The sequence below is a fragment of the Centroberyx affinis genome, unplaced genomic scaffold (genome assembly GCF_046629955.1).
Source record: "Centroberyx affinis isolate AG114_WGS23_722 - 3 ecotype Tasmania unplaced genomic scaffold, CSIRO-AGI_Caff_v1 ptg001608l_1, whole genome shotgun sequence".
Taxonomy (NCBI): domain Eukaryota; kingdom Metazoa; phylum Chordata; class Actinopteri; order Beryciformes; family Berycidae; genus Centroberyx; species Centroberyx affinis.
The window spans coordinates 24,856-42,987 of NW_027280052.1; the positions used below are offsets into that span (position 1 = coordinate 24,856).

The window sequence follows — 18,132 nt, forward strand, 5'->3', positions numbered from 1 at the left end:
TTATTTGTTGTATGTATATTATCTAGCACACACTTTCGTATACATTTCTGTTTGAGTATGAAAGGCACGAGGATGCCTGTGGGCAACTTTCAGGTCCCAAAAGCGGTGGGCTTGCACTGCTTCTTCAGTTGGCAGTTATCTAGCCACTGAGGGCCAGCCAACTCATCCTTTATATTTTTCATTTATTCTTTCAGGTGGGTAAAAGTCACAAAGCACCTCACATCTTATTAGTAGTGTACCCTTACTAATGTAGTTGTAATGTCTGCGTAGAACTGCACCGTATTTAGTTAGGTTACATTGTTTCTGTTAGGCTACGTTAACTGTTGTTAGATATGACAAGTGACAGCACCCTGGTTAAGGTCTTTGATAGTATGGCTGTTGGTGTTGATAGTTGTTTTTGTTTAGAAATGTTGTATTGTAATTTTATTGTTCATTGTTAATGTGTAGATTAACCTAAGCTAACGTGACATTTTGGAGAAAACAAATAAATAACTTTTGTGGCTAACTTCAGGACAGTATAAAAAGGGTTAGAAATTACTGTCGGGGCTTTTTAGAAGATTGTAGCGGAGCACTCTGGTTAGCCTAGTTATAGCAGAACTTTGAATGTGTATGGTAGATAGGTTAATACAAAGAGGATAAATATAAACATTTTTGTGAACCTGTCAACCTGATTTACATTTGAAGACATTTGTGATGGTTTTGTTGGAGTATAAAAAACATTTTTTTATACTTTTCTTTCTATTTCTCCTGTGTGTGTCAACCACAAGTTACAGGAAGTAGCTTCCTGTTAACGCAGTGTAGCTCTCCTCAGCTCCGCACATAAGTGAAACTGTTTTGCTCAGCCGATAATAAAGAGGGCAGGATATCTCATTTACAACCTCTGAGTCCCAACTCTGGGTGTTAATTCCCCAGACCAAAATGACTTGTGCGTAAAACTATCAACAGAGTTTAGGGGGGCTTGGGAATGAGAAGAGTGAAGTAGCTGACTAATTATGGTAGAATGAGTTTTCTAACGGTTCTCATTTACTGTGTCTAGCTGCAGGACAAGAACCAAGTTGAAACAGTGGTAACTCCCCCACATTCAGCTCGAGAGCACAAGCAGGGCCGGATTTATCCTGCTTTGACTGGGTTCAAAGTTTTCTGGGAAGCATCTTTTTACAGTCATCATGTTTGCCCATAAAATATAATATACTATATTATTATAAAGAATTAGGGTCACTGCCATAAGTATGTTCTACTTAGATTTGATTTTCTTTTTCATTTGTCATTTTTCCTCACAGCCATTCAGTCCTTATAGGACGGCCTTATTTTATTTTATTGTTAATTGTAAGATCTTGAATTACACAGTCACTTTTACCCGCCACCACCACCCCATCTTAGGAGGGCATGTTTATTAATAAATTCTAATTTAATTTTTGTCAGCATAGATTAGTCATTACGGTTACAAAAACACATTGTGATATGGACATTGGTTGAGTGAGGTTCACTCTACATGGAGAGAGAGAGAGCATTGGCCAAACTTGATAAATTCCAAACCTTTTATGCAAAACACAGCTCTGCTAGCTCAGTCTAGCTGTTACTGCAATATTCACCGGCAAAAAAGTATTTTTTCTCACACACAGATTAGCTATCACAGTTGCAAAGCCAGCCAGCTAGCCTTTCACTATACAGTTGTATATTTTATTTTGATCAATCTTAAATTGATCAAATCAAAGATCTTATAACATACCTCTGTGGTATATGATTTTGATTTTATTCTTTTTTTTTTATTCTTAATTAATTAATGTGTCATGCACCACATTGTGCCCAGCCCATATGGGCTTACAAGACACAGAGGCATCACGTTCAACCAAACAAAAAGAACCAGAAACAAAAAAAACTTGGCCTCGAGCACAAGCTAGGTTGATAGGCCTTCATCAATTCCCTGTCAGGGTTATAGTGAATAAGGTTAGAGTGGGACTTAAAAATCAAAGGCCTATCCTACCCAATGTAGAAATAATTACTTTTAAAAATACTCCCAGAAAAGTGGCATTACTCTTCTAAAATACAAAGTAGGGTTAGACTGGAAACCAATTTCTGCACAGCCTGGGAGCTGCCAAACACACTCCACTGAGCGCATTAGAGAATAGGCTACATAGGTTAAATAGAGGTCCACATGTTGCCTATTGAAGGTTTGTGAAATATGCTGCCCTATGAAGTCAAACAGCATGCAGTAACTCCTACTTTTGTGTTTTAAAAGTTAAATGCCATGACCAGGGTATAGCTTTCATATAAACACAAAATCATTCTCCTAAATACTACTGAATAGTAGTAGTGATATATAATGCTAATGATATATAGTTCACTTTTGTATTGTAATGAATGTAGGTTTTGTCCTTATTTAGCAGAATACTGCTATTAATGCCAGAGCCTTTGAATAATCACAGATGCAAGCGTATACAGTACAAACAGAGCAATCTTTATTAAATCGTCACATAGACAAATATATATATATATATAAGCAACTTCATAAAAGGTGAGGGGGGCTACAAACAACTAAGGACAGTCAAGGCTTCCACTAAGTTGAAGAACCACTACACACAGGGCTAGACTCTAGCTTAAGGCACACCACTCGAACACGGCACGCTGACACCCTCTCAACAGGAGGCACTGCAAATTATCAACCAAAGCAACACAGCACACGCACTGCAATACACCACTACCACCGGCTTAAAGTGAAACCATCTGAATGTCCCGCCTATGGGCATGCCCCTCCCTCATCTGTTCCCCCTCCCCACGCTATTAAAACCACAAATAGGCCGACCTACACACACACATACATACAAATATACATACACAATATTTAAAACACGAAACTTAACTCGCCCGCTTGGCGAGACCCTCCCCTGGGGTCTAAGCTTGAGACGCCGTCCAACTCCCCGGGGAAACGGCTTCGCTGGACGGCGTGGACAGGATTCGGTCGGGCGCCAGTATCATGCCAGACGGCAGGAAGTAAGGCAGGGACCGGTGACGGCTACTGCACTCTTCTACAGTCCTGGCCCTGACTTTCTACAGGAGGCAGCAGACCTCCCCTCCTAACACAGGAACAACTAACCCCCTACTCTGCCTGTCTTCATCGCCGGTAGTCCTAAATAACTGCGAATGACACCCTCCCTCCCAAAAGAGTGCCGAACCGCAGCAGCAAGACGCTCCCCCTAAATGCGACCTCTGCTCAGTCTTTTGTCTGCTTAAGAGTCTCTCCCGCGCTCGCAATCAGTCCCACCTGTATTCAATCAGTTCAGTCAATCGGTGAGTCCATGCTTATTACGTCACTGATCAGAGAGTCCCACAGTTTCACTGCTTATTACCTAGCTCCCCCTGGTGCACGTTAAGAAATAAGGCTTATTTGAACCAAAACAATCCACATCTTCTGCCTTTTCAGGATGAGGCAGCTTGATGTAGCATCTCCACCCTTAAAGATAGGTCTTATACAAGTCCCACTGTAATCAATGATTAATACGGTCAATAATGAGTTTTGTGTTTGAGTTCATTTTTATCAATTAAGAGATCAATACTTGTTACACACAAAGAAGCAGAGATAAAGGATGATTATATGGTAATTATTATGTCCCCGAAATCAGTTTCGGGGATATTATGGGTTCACCCCACCCGCCGCCACGTCCGCCATCTCGTCTGCCACAGATCCTTTGTGTGAACGCGATAACTTGAACAATTTTTATAAGAATCTTTTAAAATTTGGTATGGACATTGATGAGCCCTAGAGGAAGAACTCTTTTGATTTTGATGTGTTTATGATTATAATCGGCCTGATGGTGGCGCTATAATTAAAGGTCAAAAATAAAAGGTTTAAAAGGCTGTATCTCCCACACCGTTTGTCCGATTTACATGAAACTTGGTACAAATGTCCACCGAACTATCTCCTCCTACACCGTTTGACCGATTACCACCAAAATTGGTCAGTAGCGTCTATGGTCCTACACTCTTTCAATTTTGTTCATAGATTGTTGATATCTACTGTAGTTTTGAAGATATTAACTCTTAAAGTTGTGAAGGGGCGTGGCCTATAAGCTAAATTGTTATAAGTTTGTGATAGATGGTCCAATCATCATGAAACTTGGACAACATGTTCACCTATAATGAATGAACATGTGTGCAAAGCCATTCAAATATTGACCAATAGGGAGCGCCACAAAGGCCAGAAAACTGTATCTTCTAATACAATAGGTGAAAATGCACGAAATTCGCTACACATGCTCCATGTCCTAGTCAAAATCTGAAGTTTGGTCGTCATTAGTGAAAGTGGGCGTGGCCTATGACGTTTTGTCTTAACTCAGACAGAATTTCACCAATGAATTTCACCTATGAAACTGGGCAATCATGTTCCAACCTTTATGTGGAACATGCACACCAATTTCCATACAGATCCGCCCAGATTTTGTCCAACAGCAGCATTTTGAGTGTACAGCCAGACACAGTAAGCCAATACGATGTTGGATATTGACACCTTTTAACTTGCTATTACATTCTTCAGTATCAGAACTTGATAGCATGGGGCCTGACATGACAAAACTGACAGTAATCTTAATGCAAACTTCCACGTTTCAGCTCTGGCTGCTGTACTTGCATGAACCCAGTCATCGCCTATATTTAATTAGTTAAATTTATTATTAAGTGTTAAAAAAATAGTTAAGGTACATACCCTTTATTATTGGGGAGACAATCCCTAGAGGATCATATCCATTCATTCTGGAGTGTTTAGGAGTATAATACTATATTAACTTTAGATTAGCCCAGAAGGAAAAAAATTTGGAAAAATAAAAATAGTTGGGACATACAACCAATATAATTGGGAAGATTAGCCCTGGAGACTTATTGTGTGATTATTGAATGGCTTTTTATTACATTTGACTTAATGGGGCCTTCGAGGATTGGGGAATTTCAGGGATATACCCTTGCTGTCGCCCCGACAGCATGCTAGTTCAGGTTTACTGAAGCTGGATCTTTTCTTGTTTCTTTTCAGAAACATCTTTTCAGTTTATCCGTTTATCCAGAGGAGGGCAGCACGCTCTGAGATGTAAATATTGCTTCCCATGTGTCAAAGTGGGTGTTTCTGTTCAGCTCTGAACCAGGAAGACAGCCACTGACTGCCTCAGCCCTACCGCAGCAGGTTCCGCTGGTTCGAATTAACAGAAAATAACACTTCCGGTTTGGGTGTTTAGCCTTCAAAATAAAAGCGCGAGATTTTAAACATACAAATGATTTGATTTGACTGATTTAAACCAATTACTTTGTATTTAATCGTCAAATTCAATAAGTGAGCACCCATATTAATGTTTGACTTTAAACGCTGCATATAGGCCAGACATTTTCTGACTAAATTGGACACTCCCTGTGTTTACCTTTGATTGTAAGTGCACAAATTCGAATGTGTGTCTTAGATAGGCTACTTTATTTTACAAATGTCACAGTGTTAGTGTGGCTGGACCTAAATGTTATAGTGAAAGTACAGGTCTGTAGGAGTGTTTTGACATAGAACTTGTGCACATACAATGAAAGGTGACCTGTGTAGTGTTAAATCTGTGCAGCCTATGTAGTTGTCACGGGTTTGAGGTTGGCGGACTCTTAAGGCAGAGACAACACGAGGAGGCAGCAGGACAGTTCAGACAAGGGTTTAATGGAGGGTCGGGTAAGGGGGCGTGGAGGAAGGAAAGGGGAGGCCAGGCTGGGCGGACTGTGGAGGGGGAGGACGAGGCTGGTCTGGAGAATGGAGGAGTCCGGGCTTGATAACTGGCCTGGGGAGTGGAGGAGTCCGGGCTTGACAGCTGGCTGGAGAGAGGGCAGGCTGGATGAAGGACTGAGTCTTCCAGAGCTGGAGCAGGCGGCAGGAGTCAGGACAGGATCTGAACACAGAGGCAAAAGTGAGTCACGGCAAAAATGCAGGACGGAACTGCAAACAGGCTAAATGGCTTGAAAGTGACTAACAGCGTGAACTGAGTCGACAATCTGGCGGAGTCTGGAGGTTTGAGCCGGGCTTATGAAGTAGAGGGATAATTGGTGATGAGTTGTAGCTTGAGCAGGCCGGCTCCTGACTCCAGCTCTAATAAGACCACACACACAAAGAGAGAGACTAGGAGGCAGAGGACATGACAGTACCCCCCCCCCCTCTACGGGCACCACCTGGTGCACATCTGGCCCGGTCAGGACGCTGCCGATTGAAATCCCTGATGAGCGTGGGGTCCAAGATGTTGCGCCGAGGGACCCAACAGCGCTCCTCAGGACCGTACCCCTCCCAGTCGACGAGGTACTGGAACCCCCGGCCCTGGCGGCGGACGTCTAGGATGCGCCGGACGGTGTACGCCGGATGGTCATCCACCATCTGAGGAGGAGGGGGAGCGGCTGTGGGGGGGGGGGGGAGAGGGGGCTGGACTGGACAGGCTTGAGTTGGGACACATGGAATGTAGGATGGATACGAAAAGAGGCAGGGAGCTTCAGCCGGACAGCACAGGGGTTAATGACAGACTCAATCTCATAAGGGCCAACAAAACGAGGGGAGAGTTTTTTAGATTCAACCTTGAGGGGCAGATCCTTAGCAAGAAGCCATATCTTCTGCCCAGGGGCGTAGTTGGGTGCAGTCTTCCAGAGCTGGAGCAGGCAGCAGGAGTCAGGACAGGATCTGAACACAGAGGCAAAAGTGAGTCACGGCAAAAATGCAGGACGGAACTGCAAACAGGCTAAATGGCTTGAAAGTGACTAACAGCGTGAACTGAGTCGACAATCTGGCGGAGTCTGGAGGTTTGAGCCGGGCTTATGAAGTAGAGGGATGATTGGTGATGAGTTGCAGCTTGAGCAGGCCGGCTCCTGACTCCGCACACCTGACTCCAGCTCTGTAATCAGACCACACACACAAAGAGAGAGAGACTAGGAGGCAGAGGACATGACAGAAGTCCAAAAATGCCAAGTCTCTGTTTAAATGTAGTGGGGAACCTTCAACTAAATGATTACAACAATTCGTATCATGGAAAAATGTTGTACAGATTGTATAGTTGCATTTTGTTGCTTACTTATTTGTTTTTGTTTTTTGTGTGCAAAAAGACGTTTATTTTTTTATTTTTTTTTATTTTGGATTTCTAGAAATTACGCTCTTTTCTGAAAAAATTGCACCGGAAGTCTTACTCTTATTCCAGCTGGTGGAACACAGCCTGTGTGACATGACGCTGCCCCAGATAGCAGCATAATAACATGAAGTCGGATTGTATGGTTTTTGCAGTGTGAAATATTTCGCCTGGTGCCAGAAGTCGCCCACACTTCCTGACAGCAACCACCGCAGTATCGACTTGGAGCTCTACAGTGAAGTGAGCTTTATTTTACATTATGGCTTCCAATCTGTGTATCCTTCTCAGAATAGCACTCTTTTATTGTCGTTTGCCCAAGTGCAACACTAAGACATTTTCTTTACTGGAAACAAATACGTGTGTTATTAACCATGATTTATTTTTCATATAGCTTTCTTCTATTTTGTTTTATTTCCTGTAGGCGTTGCTACACTGTACAAAATGTCCATCTGAATAAGTTGCTTATGTATTCAATCTTAAAATCTTGCTTTTTCTAGAATTTTCTTTATTCAAGTGATATTATATTAAAACAAGATGAGTGCTCTGATCTGCATGTTTCAAGATGATGTGACAGGTTTTTTTTATTGGATTTATTGCATTGGAAAACTATAGTGAAAATACCTCACCATTGGAAGAAATTATCAGTTACTTCAAGAAAAGTAAGATTGTAAGACAGTACAAAGTCATATTTAACTTGTTGACCTGTTAAGATTGCCACTTTTTGCAGTGTAGGTTTTGGTTTCTACATTTCCAGTAATCTGCACTGTGTTTGTGTGTGTGTGTGTGTGTGTGTCATAGACTTAATAACGGAAATCAATAAGGGCATCATGTCTTTTACCTGGATTTATGTACCTCATGAAAAGAGTCCCTTATATTTTGTATTTTAGTGCATATTGTAAGCGTTTATCCAGGGCAATCTACGATGAGTGCAACAGTACAATCAGCCAGTAGAAAGGAGTGTGAGCTACAAAGCCACAGGGCCCAGACAGTAGATGTAACAAATAGTCAATACATTCAATAGATATAATAAATAAAAGGGTAATGAAATGAGAGCTAGGGAGCAAAGGTAGAAAATAAACGTAAATATTCCCGTGCATCTGGAATACATATGCCAAACAGAGAAGAGCAAGGTCAAGAAATAAAAGCAGAGGCAGATTTTTAAAAATATATATATACGTATATATGAAAGATAAGAGTCAGATCAGATGATTCCTGTTCAACTCACATCTAGAGATAAGGAGTGAGTGTGCAGTCCTGACTGGGTGGGGAGGTCATGAACAGGCAGGTCATCCTGGGTGACCAGACCTGCAGATCCACATTGTAGTGAAGGATCAACAATGGTAGCCGAAAACTTTTGACACCGTCCTCTGTAGGCCTAATGCTAAATAGTTGATACTTATTGGTATTAGGGTTTAGAATTAGGGGATTTTACATTATATCTAAAGTGGTAATCCGCAAGATTCTGTTTTTTTTTATTTAGTCTCCATCTTTGTTGCTCAGCGCTCATTGCTGTGGTGTTTCTGCACTGCACTTCCCAGAGATCACCTGTCAATCAAACAGTGTGGGCGGAGCTTGGTGTTTCTGTTGATGCAGTTTGAGTTTCTGGATGTAGGTCAAGTCCCGCATCTCCTACAAAATCCTCTTCCTCACCTACAAATCCCTCCATGCCCTCGCCCCCCCAGTACCTATCTGACCTCCTCCGCCCCCGTACCCCGTCCCGGAAACCTGCGGTCCTCAGACACGGGTCTGCTCTCCACCCCCCACACCAGCCTGCGATCTTTTGGGGACAGAGCCTTCAGTGTGGCAGTCCCCCCCCCCCTCTGGAACTCTCTCCTGGCAGAGATCCGCAACGCCCCGTCTTTGGACACTTTTAAAAAAATCCTGAAAACCCACCTGTTCACCAAGGCCTATGGCCTCCAGTTAACTCTCTCATCCCCGGCAATTATTGCTATTATTATTTTCTGTTCTTGTTTTATTTGTTTTGTCTGTCTCACTGTGTAAAGCATCCTTGGGTCTCTTGAAAGGCGCTATATAAATCTAAGTTATTATTATTATTATTGTTGTTATTATTGTCTGTTCAGCCATGGTGGCTGTCGCTGCTCATGCTAACCAACAGTAATGCAGGAAGGAAGATCCTGCACAAGCTGTTCAAACTTACAGAAACCTGATTGTCTAAGTGAAAACATGTTAGGGGCGGGGAATTCCTCTTGCACATCAGTAAAACTGTCTAAAATTACAATATTAATGAACAATAATTATATATATAGTAATATGTATCATAATGAAGCCACAGACTGTGGGGATGCGCGCTTTAGCCTGACTTCACATGCCCCCTTGTGGATTACATCTGTCACATCTGAAGACTTTTGAATAATACCACACTCCAGTTTTCAGCCGCTGGTCTGAAAAATCGCTATATATCCCAAACGCTGTGTGAGATGTGAGATATGTCTGAAATTGATAACAACCCAAAGTTGATATTTCTTTAATGTCACATTTCCAGGTTCAATGAATAAATTAAAAGAGTAGAAAGAGTCTTCCTGAAGAGATATGTCTTAAGTCTTTTTTGTGATCAACTTTTTAATTATTTTTATCAAATTACAGACAGGTATAATGCAGAGTCATAGATACATGCATACACATATAGGAAAAGCACGAACACCAACCCCCCCCCACCACCCTGAAACCCACCCTAGGGATCATAGATGAAGTAAACAAACAGATAGATTAAATTAATAAATGAGCAAATCGTGTACATGCATACACGTATACACATATGTGTGTATATATGTACACACACATAAACATACACATACATATGGAACATACAGTGTAAGTGTAATTAGCTTACACTGAGTAATTTATCACATTAACCCAAAAAGAGTGAAACTGTGAAAAACTAATTTAATTTGTTCAGCTTCACATAAGTTCATATTGTCCTGTTTGGCTCCATGAATTCAAGCTACAGACTGTTCTAGGTTTGTCTGAAGTTGATAATAAATGTAGGTTTGTGTCATTAAATCAGGCATTTATCACCGAGTTTGTGTGACTGATGGTACTTCTCCAATAACACTGATGGTGCAGAGAGACACTTGTGCTTGGTTGCTTTTATTTTACAGCACTTTGTAACTTTAAGTTGTAGTAGCAAGTAGCAGTGGCAGTAGTAGTACTAGTAGCAGTATAGTGCCAGTGTCTTCCATAGTAGTAGCAGTAGTAATATTACACCCACCAACTGTCATTACCATAACTCAACTTTAATAAGATACAATAATACAACAATAATTGATGAGACATTAAGTATCCCTTCATACAAAATAATAATCTGAAACATATTAAGATTTAAAATACCTCAAATTAGAACTATACAGAATGCCTGATTTCAAATTAATGAAGCAAATAAGTTGTTAAAAAGTTTACTATAATGCAGCACTGTACAAATGAAAGCTTGATCAAAACAGAAATGAAAACAAAACCTTTGCAGGTTTCGCTAAATAGTATAATTCATGATTCATGACACCTGAGCATCAACACTGATCAGCTTGGTTCTCCTCATCAAAACCAGACAGATTCTTTACTTCATTGCTCCACTGGCTCATTCTCCATGTCAGAAACACATTTGATGTCGGAGGGGAAAATATCCCAAGCGTCCAGCCCAGGAACGTGCTTCTCCCAGTCGGGCTGAAGAGGAGGATTGTTTAAAGCCATCAAACAACCCAACCAGTAGCATTCAGCAGCGAGATGTGCTTTGTGTTCCAGGAAAGGAGTCTGCAAAATTAGAAGGTGAGAAATTGCTAAGTTTTACATGTTGAGTCTAGCAAATTAAAGCTAAGTTTCCCATTCCCATTTGTCCATTTGGTCCACAAATTTCTGAACTTTTTCGGTGTACAAAACACTGACATACATCAGACATACCTTAACAATATCTTCCTTTCTGCTGTAATACAGAGCCATTTGAAGATTTTGAACTGTTGACAGTTTGTACTCTTTAACCTGTAAGAAAGGAAGAATGCTGACAAAAGCATAGTAACACAAGCTTAAATGTGTCAGTTTTCACCAGTGGCCCTACAGTACCTTCTGAGGTGTTGATCCTCTGCTGTGCTTGTTCAGGTCAAACATTTCCTCTATGTGCTTCTTCTTTTTCTCCATTTGCTCTCTTGCATCCTCAAACATGCACTATGAATATGAATAGTTTAGTTTAGTTTTGCTTTATTTCAGTGATAAAGAAATGCATTAATGAGGACACAGTAATAAAATTAGTAATAAATTACTAATTTAAAAAACAGATAAAAAAAAATAATAAAAAAAAATAAAAATGAAACAAAACAAGGAGCCAATAAGCTTCTCAAAACAAAACAAAAAGATAAACAAACTGAACAACAAGAGCAGGGGCCGGATTCACCAATGTGTTCTTAAGATAGATCTTAAGAAATGACATAAGAGAAAAATTTAGGAAGTTCTTAAGAAGGCTCTTAAGTGCAATTCCTCAATATTTTCTTAGTAACAGTCTCATTTCTTACGAATATCTTTAATTCTCCAACTTAAGAACTTCTCAGAATAGGGCCTGAATTAATTCTGGTTAATAAACTTTAGGCTTACTGCCATTGAGGCTAGGAGACAAGGCTAGGAGGCTAGGAGACAAGGTGAGGAGGCAACTACTGATGAAGTATATGAAAAGATTTAAACATTTGTTGCTGTTGGTAACTGTAAAATTTGCAGCTTATTTTCAATAAACATGAGACAGAGGCCTACCTGGCCCTACACCAAATAAAGCTTTACAATAAATGTTCATCTTAATGTTAGGTGTAGGGGAACCTGTGAAGACTTTGAACTATAACCTACTTGTCTAAAATGTGTTTAAATATATGATATTAGAGGCTTTTTTAAGACAGCTGTCTTAAAGTAAAAAAAAAAAATCAAGAACAAATTTGAGAACTTTCATTTCAAGAATACCATTTATTCCTAAGTCTTTTCTTAGGAAGAAACATAAGAAGAAAGTTAAGAAAATAGATAAGAACTGTTTTTGAGAATAGCATTTTTTCCTATTTTTTTTTCCTTAAGACTAAAGTTAAGAAAAAAATGGCACTTTTTTTCTTAAGAGGGTTTTGTGAATCCGGCCCCAGGTTTATTACAAGGTTTATGACTCTGATCAGGAATTGAATAAGTGAACTACTGAGTTATCTCAGTTCAATGTAGTTTCCCAAACAGCATCACCAGACTGCACCGTACCTGAATCAAACGTTTGGCCGACTGTATGTTGTCATCCTTTGATTTCAATTGGCCTTTGATTTTAGGCCACTGTATGATTCTGAGCTGGTCGTACATCTCTTTCAGTCGAGTTTTACTCACTGGGTTGTTCATGTTCTCAGAGTCTCCTGTCTTTATTGAAAGAGACATTTCACTTGCCACTCTATGCAAGGAGAGACGAACACAATGAGATTTCTCCTACTTTATTTACATGCTTGAGTTTCCCGAGGCAACACTATATAAAGCAAATTGCAATTTCTTGTTTCAACATGCTGCAGGTACCTGTCTTTGAATGATTTAAATTCTTCCTCAGATTCTTTCAGGGCGGATCTGTAGGGATAAAATGTAGCGTGGAAATGTCTCATGTTTTTATTCAACAAGTTCAGAAATAAATAATTGAATTAAAGTTTGTAACAAGATGTAACACATTCATGTAACAGGATTATATTTTTTCAATTTACTAACAGTATTTTTTATGTATCCAATCCATAGTTCACATCTTAATGGTGGCCTCAAACTGTCCTTTTATCCTTTAATTGCTATTTATTTATTGAGGGTTTATAAGGAATTTATCTCTTGAATTCTCTGCACCTCTACTTGGAACAACCTGTAGAGGGAGCTCAAGCTTCAGAAACTAGTCACTATTTTAAAGTCAATGGAAACAGCATCTATTTAAAATTGAAAATATTTAAAAGGTTTTGATGACTTCGGTGTTTGTGTCTATAAACATGTGTATTGTTAATGCCTTTGAAACTATGTGAGTGCTTGTAATTGTTAATGTGGAGCAGGGTGTTGCTGGAGAAGAGTGTCTGTGTTCAGCAAACCAGGTTTGTAATGGTTAAATAAATAAGTTTTAAAAAATCAATAACGCATTGCTTTGTAGGACCTTTTCTCAAATCCAGTACATTAAATAAACATGTGATAGAAGTCTAAACGTGTAATCCTTAACATGTTACATGCCTGTTACATTATGTAAACCCTTTACAAATAGTGTCACCAAGGCAACTATGTCAAGCTAATTTGAATTCATAACCTATTTCATTGTGATATTTAAAATTGCCATTAAAAGAAGTTCAGAAAAATATTTACCTCGCCTCCTTAAGTTTCTCCTTGTAATGTTCATCCATTTCAGCCATACTGTGTTAAAAGAATCTTAAATGGTTATTTTGGTTGAACCAGATTCACTGTAATTCATAACTTTAATGCCATAAATGTATGTAGTTCATGGTATGTTTTTTGGATTATCTCTGTCTGTTCCATAAAATGAATACAGTATTATCAGAAACCCACCTTTTTTTATGTTCTAGTGCATTTTGTTGACACTGATGGCAACTTGGTGTGCCACATGCATCTCTCTTGGAGCTTTGGCTGTGTAAAGGAAATGGAAATTGTAGTCAGTATAAGATGTCTGTTTCTATGATTTGTTCTGTGCCAAGTTTTACTGCTTGTGGTTGATTGATTATTCAGGAATGAAACATATTGGGGCAACTTCAGAGGCAAAGTTTCAGGATTTCCCAGTGGAGTTCCACATTCACAAAAGATTTTGTCATCAACTAGGCTCCATCACTGTCTGTGAAAGAAACCCACTATATTAGATTTATTTTATTCTCTTGCTGTTTAATACTGCTATATTTTTTTTTTTCTTGCTACTTTTGATGACTTTGGTGTTTGTGTCTATAAACATGTGTATTGTTAATGCTTTTGAAACTATGTGATTGTTTGTAATTGTTAATGTGGAGCAGGGCGTTGCTGCAGAAGAGCGTCTGTGTTCAGCCAACCAAACCTGGGTATATAAAGGTTAAATAAACAAGTTTAAAAAATCAATAACGTATTGCAATGAGGACCCTTTTCTCAAATCCATTGTGCATTAAAGAAACATGTGACAGAAGTCTAAACATGTAATCCTTAACACGTTACATGCCTGTTATGAATACATTATGTAAAGCCTTTACAAATAGTGTTACCAAGGAAACTATGGGAAACTAACTTGAATTCATTGCCTATATCAGAAAAATATTTACCTCACCTCCTTAAGTTTCTCCTCGTAATGTTCTTCCATTTCAGCCATACTGTGTTAAAAGAATCTTAAATGGTTATTTTGGTTAAACCAGATTCACTGCAATTCATAACTTTAATGCCATAAATGTATGTAGTTCATGGGATGTTTTTTGGATTATCTCTGTCAATTCCATAAAAGGAATACAGTATTATCAGAAACCCACTTTTTTATGTTCTAGTGCATTTTGTTGACACTGATGGCAACTTGATGTGACACATGCATCTCTCTTAGAGATTTGGCTGTGTAAATCAGGGTATATGCATTTTGAATTGACAAAGGAGCCCAGGAGCGGGCATTGGGAGAGAAAAAAAGTTATATGGAGTCCATGATTTACTGTAACGTGCGCACGTTTTAGTTCATTCGTGCACACGAGATACAATTCGTTCCCTCGATTTCGTTAAACTGTGCAGTTTAGGAAAAATGCAACTTAAAAGGAACCTTTTAGGTATTGCAGATAGGCCTAGTAAGGATTTGGTATGTTAATATCCATTGTCTGTTTACACTGAATAGGCAAATCCCCCAGATATTGCAATATATTTAGCCACTTAACCTTCAGGCCATGTAAACACAATCAGGTGCTGCAACACACCCAGGACAGGCCACATTTAAACATGATCACCAATATGTGACTGACTCTTTATAAGCTCGTCGTCAAGAGTGCATGTATTTATATATCGAGAGCACAATATCACAATTTCGAGGCACGTTTTGGCAATTCGTGCGCACGTAAAGAGGAAATCGAGGGAACGAATTGCATATCGCGCGCACGTTACAGTAAATCGTGGCCACGACAAATTATTTTTCTCCCCATGGCCACTCCTGGGCTCCGTACTTACCTGTAGTACACTAATACAGAATCTCTCTCTCATGTTGCATTGCATTCAGCAATGAAATTATAAGTCTATGTCTATGAAGTTCATCATTTCTCCTTAGCTAAGTATTTTACAGACGCTCTTTGAACATTTTCCTGTGCACCATAATTTCATCACAATCAGCAACTCAGTGAAGAAGGCTGCAGTCTGTGTGTCAAGACACAAGTTCAAACTGTGACGTGTGAATAAAAATGCTGATAAACAAACCTTTGGACATGGTGTTGCTCCCTCCAGAAATCGTTTACTGATGAGTATTCATCAGATTTTGAGTTATATCTGCAAAAGGGGCAGAACAAAAATGTTATCAAGCAGCATGTATCAGGAATCCAGCCAAGGTCCATTGATCTTTTTCATTTATTCCATGTTTAGAGCCATATTCAGTTTATTTTGTGTTGCCTTTTGCCTGTCTTGTGTTCTGCTCTGTGTGTCTGTTCAGTTCCCGTACTTTCAGCTCCTCCTGCTTCAGCTCCATTGATTGGTTACCTGTTCCACCTTGTCTCCGCCTCCTCTGCCAGCCCATCTCTGCACACCTGTCTCCACTTACCATTTAGTTTGCTGTGTGTATATATACCTTGTGTTTTTGTTAGTCTTTGCCAGTTCGTCCTAGTGAGTTGTTCCCGATGTCTGTTTCCTGTTTTTTTTGTAACCTGCCTTGGTATGACCTGTTGTCTACCTACTAGACTCTCTCTCTGCTCTCTGTTCTGCACAGTTGCATGGAGATTATGTACTTGGATTTGTATTTTTGGATCAGTAAAGACCACTGAACTGCTACCCTTGCCTCTGCCTGGTGTGTTTCCGCTTTTGGGTCCAAACTACAATCCTGACAGTACGAACTGGCCAAGCATGGATCCAGCGGGCCTCGAGCAGGTGAAGACCGCTCTGGAACTCCAGGGTTCTCTGCTTGGTAAACACCAGCAAGATTTTCAAGTTCTCAACCAGTGTCTGAATGCCCTATCTGCCGATGTGTCAGTTATCTCTCTGCAAGTTCAACAGCTCCAGCAACCATGTCCTCCTGCTTTTGAACCAGTCGCAGCCTCTATAGTCGCTTCCCCTGAACTTCCTGTGACCACTACACCAATTCGGGAGCCACGTCTACCTACACCTGAGCCATATTCTGGTGAGCCAACTTCCTGTCGATCATTCCTGTCACAATGCTCATTGATTTTTCAACTACAGCCCTCCTGTTTCCCCTCTGATCGAGCAAAGATTGCTTATGTCATCACACTGCTTTCCGGAAGAGCCAGGGAATGGGGAACAGCTGTGTGGGAGGCTAACTCTTCTGTTTGTAGTTCCTTGGAGGAGTTTTTTTGCTGAGATGAAGAAGGTTTTTGATCGCTCCTCCACTGGCAGGGAAGCTGCCCGAGAGCTTCTGCAGCTACGGCAAGGTAATCGTTCTGTATCTGATTATGCTATAGAGTTCCGCACATTAGCAGCTTCCAGTGCATGGAACCATGAAGCCAAGTTTGATGCCTTTTTTAACGGCCTCTCTGAGCTTCTTAAGGATGAACTCTCCGCCTGGGAGCTACCAACCTCCTTCGATGCCCTAGCAGACTTGGCTATCCGCATTGACGTTCGGCAAAGGCAAAGATGGAAGGAAGGGCGTGAGAGGTCCACCCGGAGGTCACCTCCACAGTCCTGTATGTTGCCAAAGCTTGGTGTGTCACCTGTGGTTCCCACCTCATCTCCTGTTTCCGACTGCGAACCGATGCAAGTTGGCCGAGCCCGTCTTTCCCCGCAAGAACGTCAAAGGAGAATCTCTACTAATTCCTGTCTGTACTGTGGTAAACCCAGTCATTTCATAGCCTCTTGCCCGTTAAAAGGGAAAGCTCACCAGTAGAACAAGGGTTACTGGTGAGTGCAGTGTCTGAAAAACCCTCAACCTCCAGCTCCCCTATGCACGCAACTCTGTCATATGCTAAGCATCAGCTTACCATTTCTGTCCTCATAGACTCTGGTGCTGATGAGATTTTCATTGATGCCACCCTAGTGGAGCAATTACTAATTCCCACAACTCCACTGCAGACTCCACGCAAGGCCAGAGCTCTGGACGGGCGCCCATTAGATACCGTTACCCACATTACCACTCCTGTGGGGCTAATTTCTGGTAACCATCGGGAAAAGATTGCTCTGCACCTTTTTCACTCCCCACATGTGCCCGTGGTGCTTGGGCGGCCCTGGCTGAGACAACATAACCCACATATAGACTGGCAAGATAACACCATTGTGGGGTGGAGTAACTTTTGTCTGGCCAACTGTTTGAAAGATGCCTTGCAGTGTACATCTCTTAGTGTTTCTCTACAGGAGGAGTTTCCAGACCTGTCAGGTGTGCCTCCAGAGTACTTGGATTTCAAGGCGGTGTTCAGCAAGTCCCGTGCCACCTCCCTGCCACCTCACCATCCTTATGACTGCGCCATTGACCTACTTCCCAGCACAGCACCACCCCGTGGACGGCTCTACTCTCTGTCTCTCCCGGAAATGGAGGTAATGGATAAATATATCGGTGAGTCTTTGGCGGCAGGCATTATCCGTCCCTCCTCCTCTCCAGCTGGGGCTGGGTTCTTTGTGGAGAAAAAGGACAAGACGCTGCGTCCTTGTATCGACTTCTGGGGACTCAATATCACCATCAAGAACAGGTACCCCTTACCTCTCATCTCCTCTGCATTTGAACTGTTACATGGTGCCACTGTGTTCACAAAGTTGGATCTGCGGAATGCCTATCATCTGGTGCGTGTCCGCGAGGGGGATGAGTGGAACACTGCGTTTAATACGCCACGGGGTCACTATGAGTACTTGGTGATGCCGTTTGGTCTGACTAATGCCCCTGCTGTGTTCCAGGCTCTAGTGA

The 18,132-nt window shown here is 41.0% G+C and overlaps 1 protein-coding gene across 2 annotated transcripts; it reads right to left on the reverse strand.

Moving 5' to 3' along the window:
• Nucleotides 1-10,630: 10,630 nt before the first annotated feature.
• Nucleotides 10,631-15,591, reverse strand: LOC139651235 (uncharacterized protein PF3D7_1120000-like). Of its 2 annotated transcripts, none has more exons than XM_071528078.1 (9): nt 15,495-15,591; nt 14,383-14,425; nt 13,647-13,724; nt 13,446-13,493; nt 12,639-12,686; nt 12,339-12,519; nt 11,184-11,285; nt 11,025-11,102; nt 10,631-10,877 (listed from the first exon to the last, which is right to left on the reverse strand). In XM_071528078.1, the coding sequence occupies exons 1-9, from the start codon at nt 15,502-15,504 to the stop codon at nt 10,689-10,691; spliced, it is 777 nt and encodes a 258-aa protein (XP_071384179.1). In that variant the 5' UTR covers nt 15,505-15,591; the 3' UTR covers nt 10,631-10,688. The 2 variants fall into 2 exon arrangements, with proteins under 2 accessions (XP_071384179.1, XP_071384180.1); XM_071528079.1 differs by having other exon boundaries at nt 14,378-14,425; nt 15,495-15,585.
• Nucleotides 15,592-18,132: the final 2,541 nt, after the last annotated feature.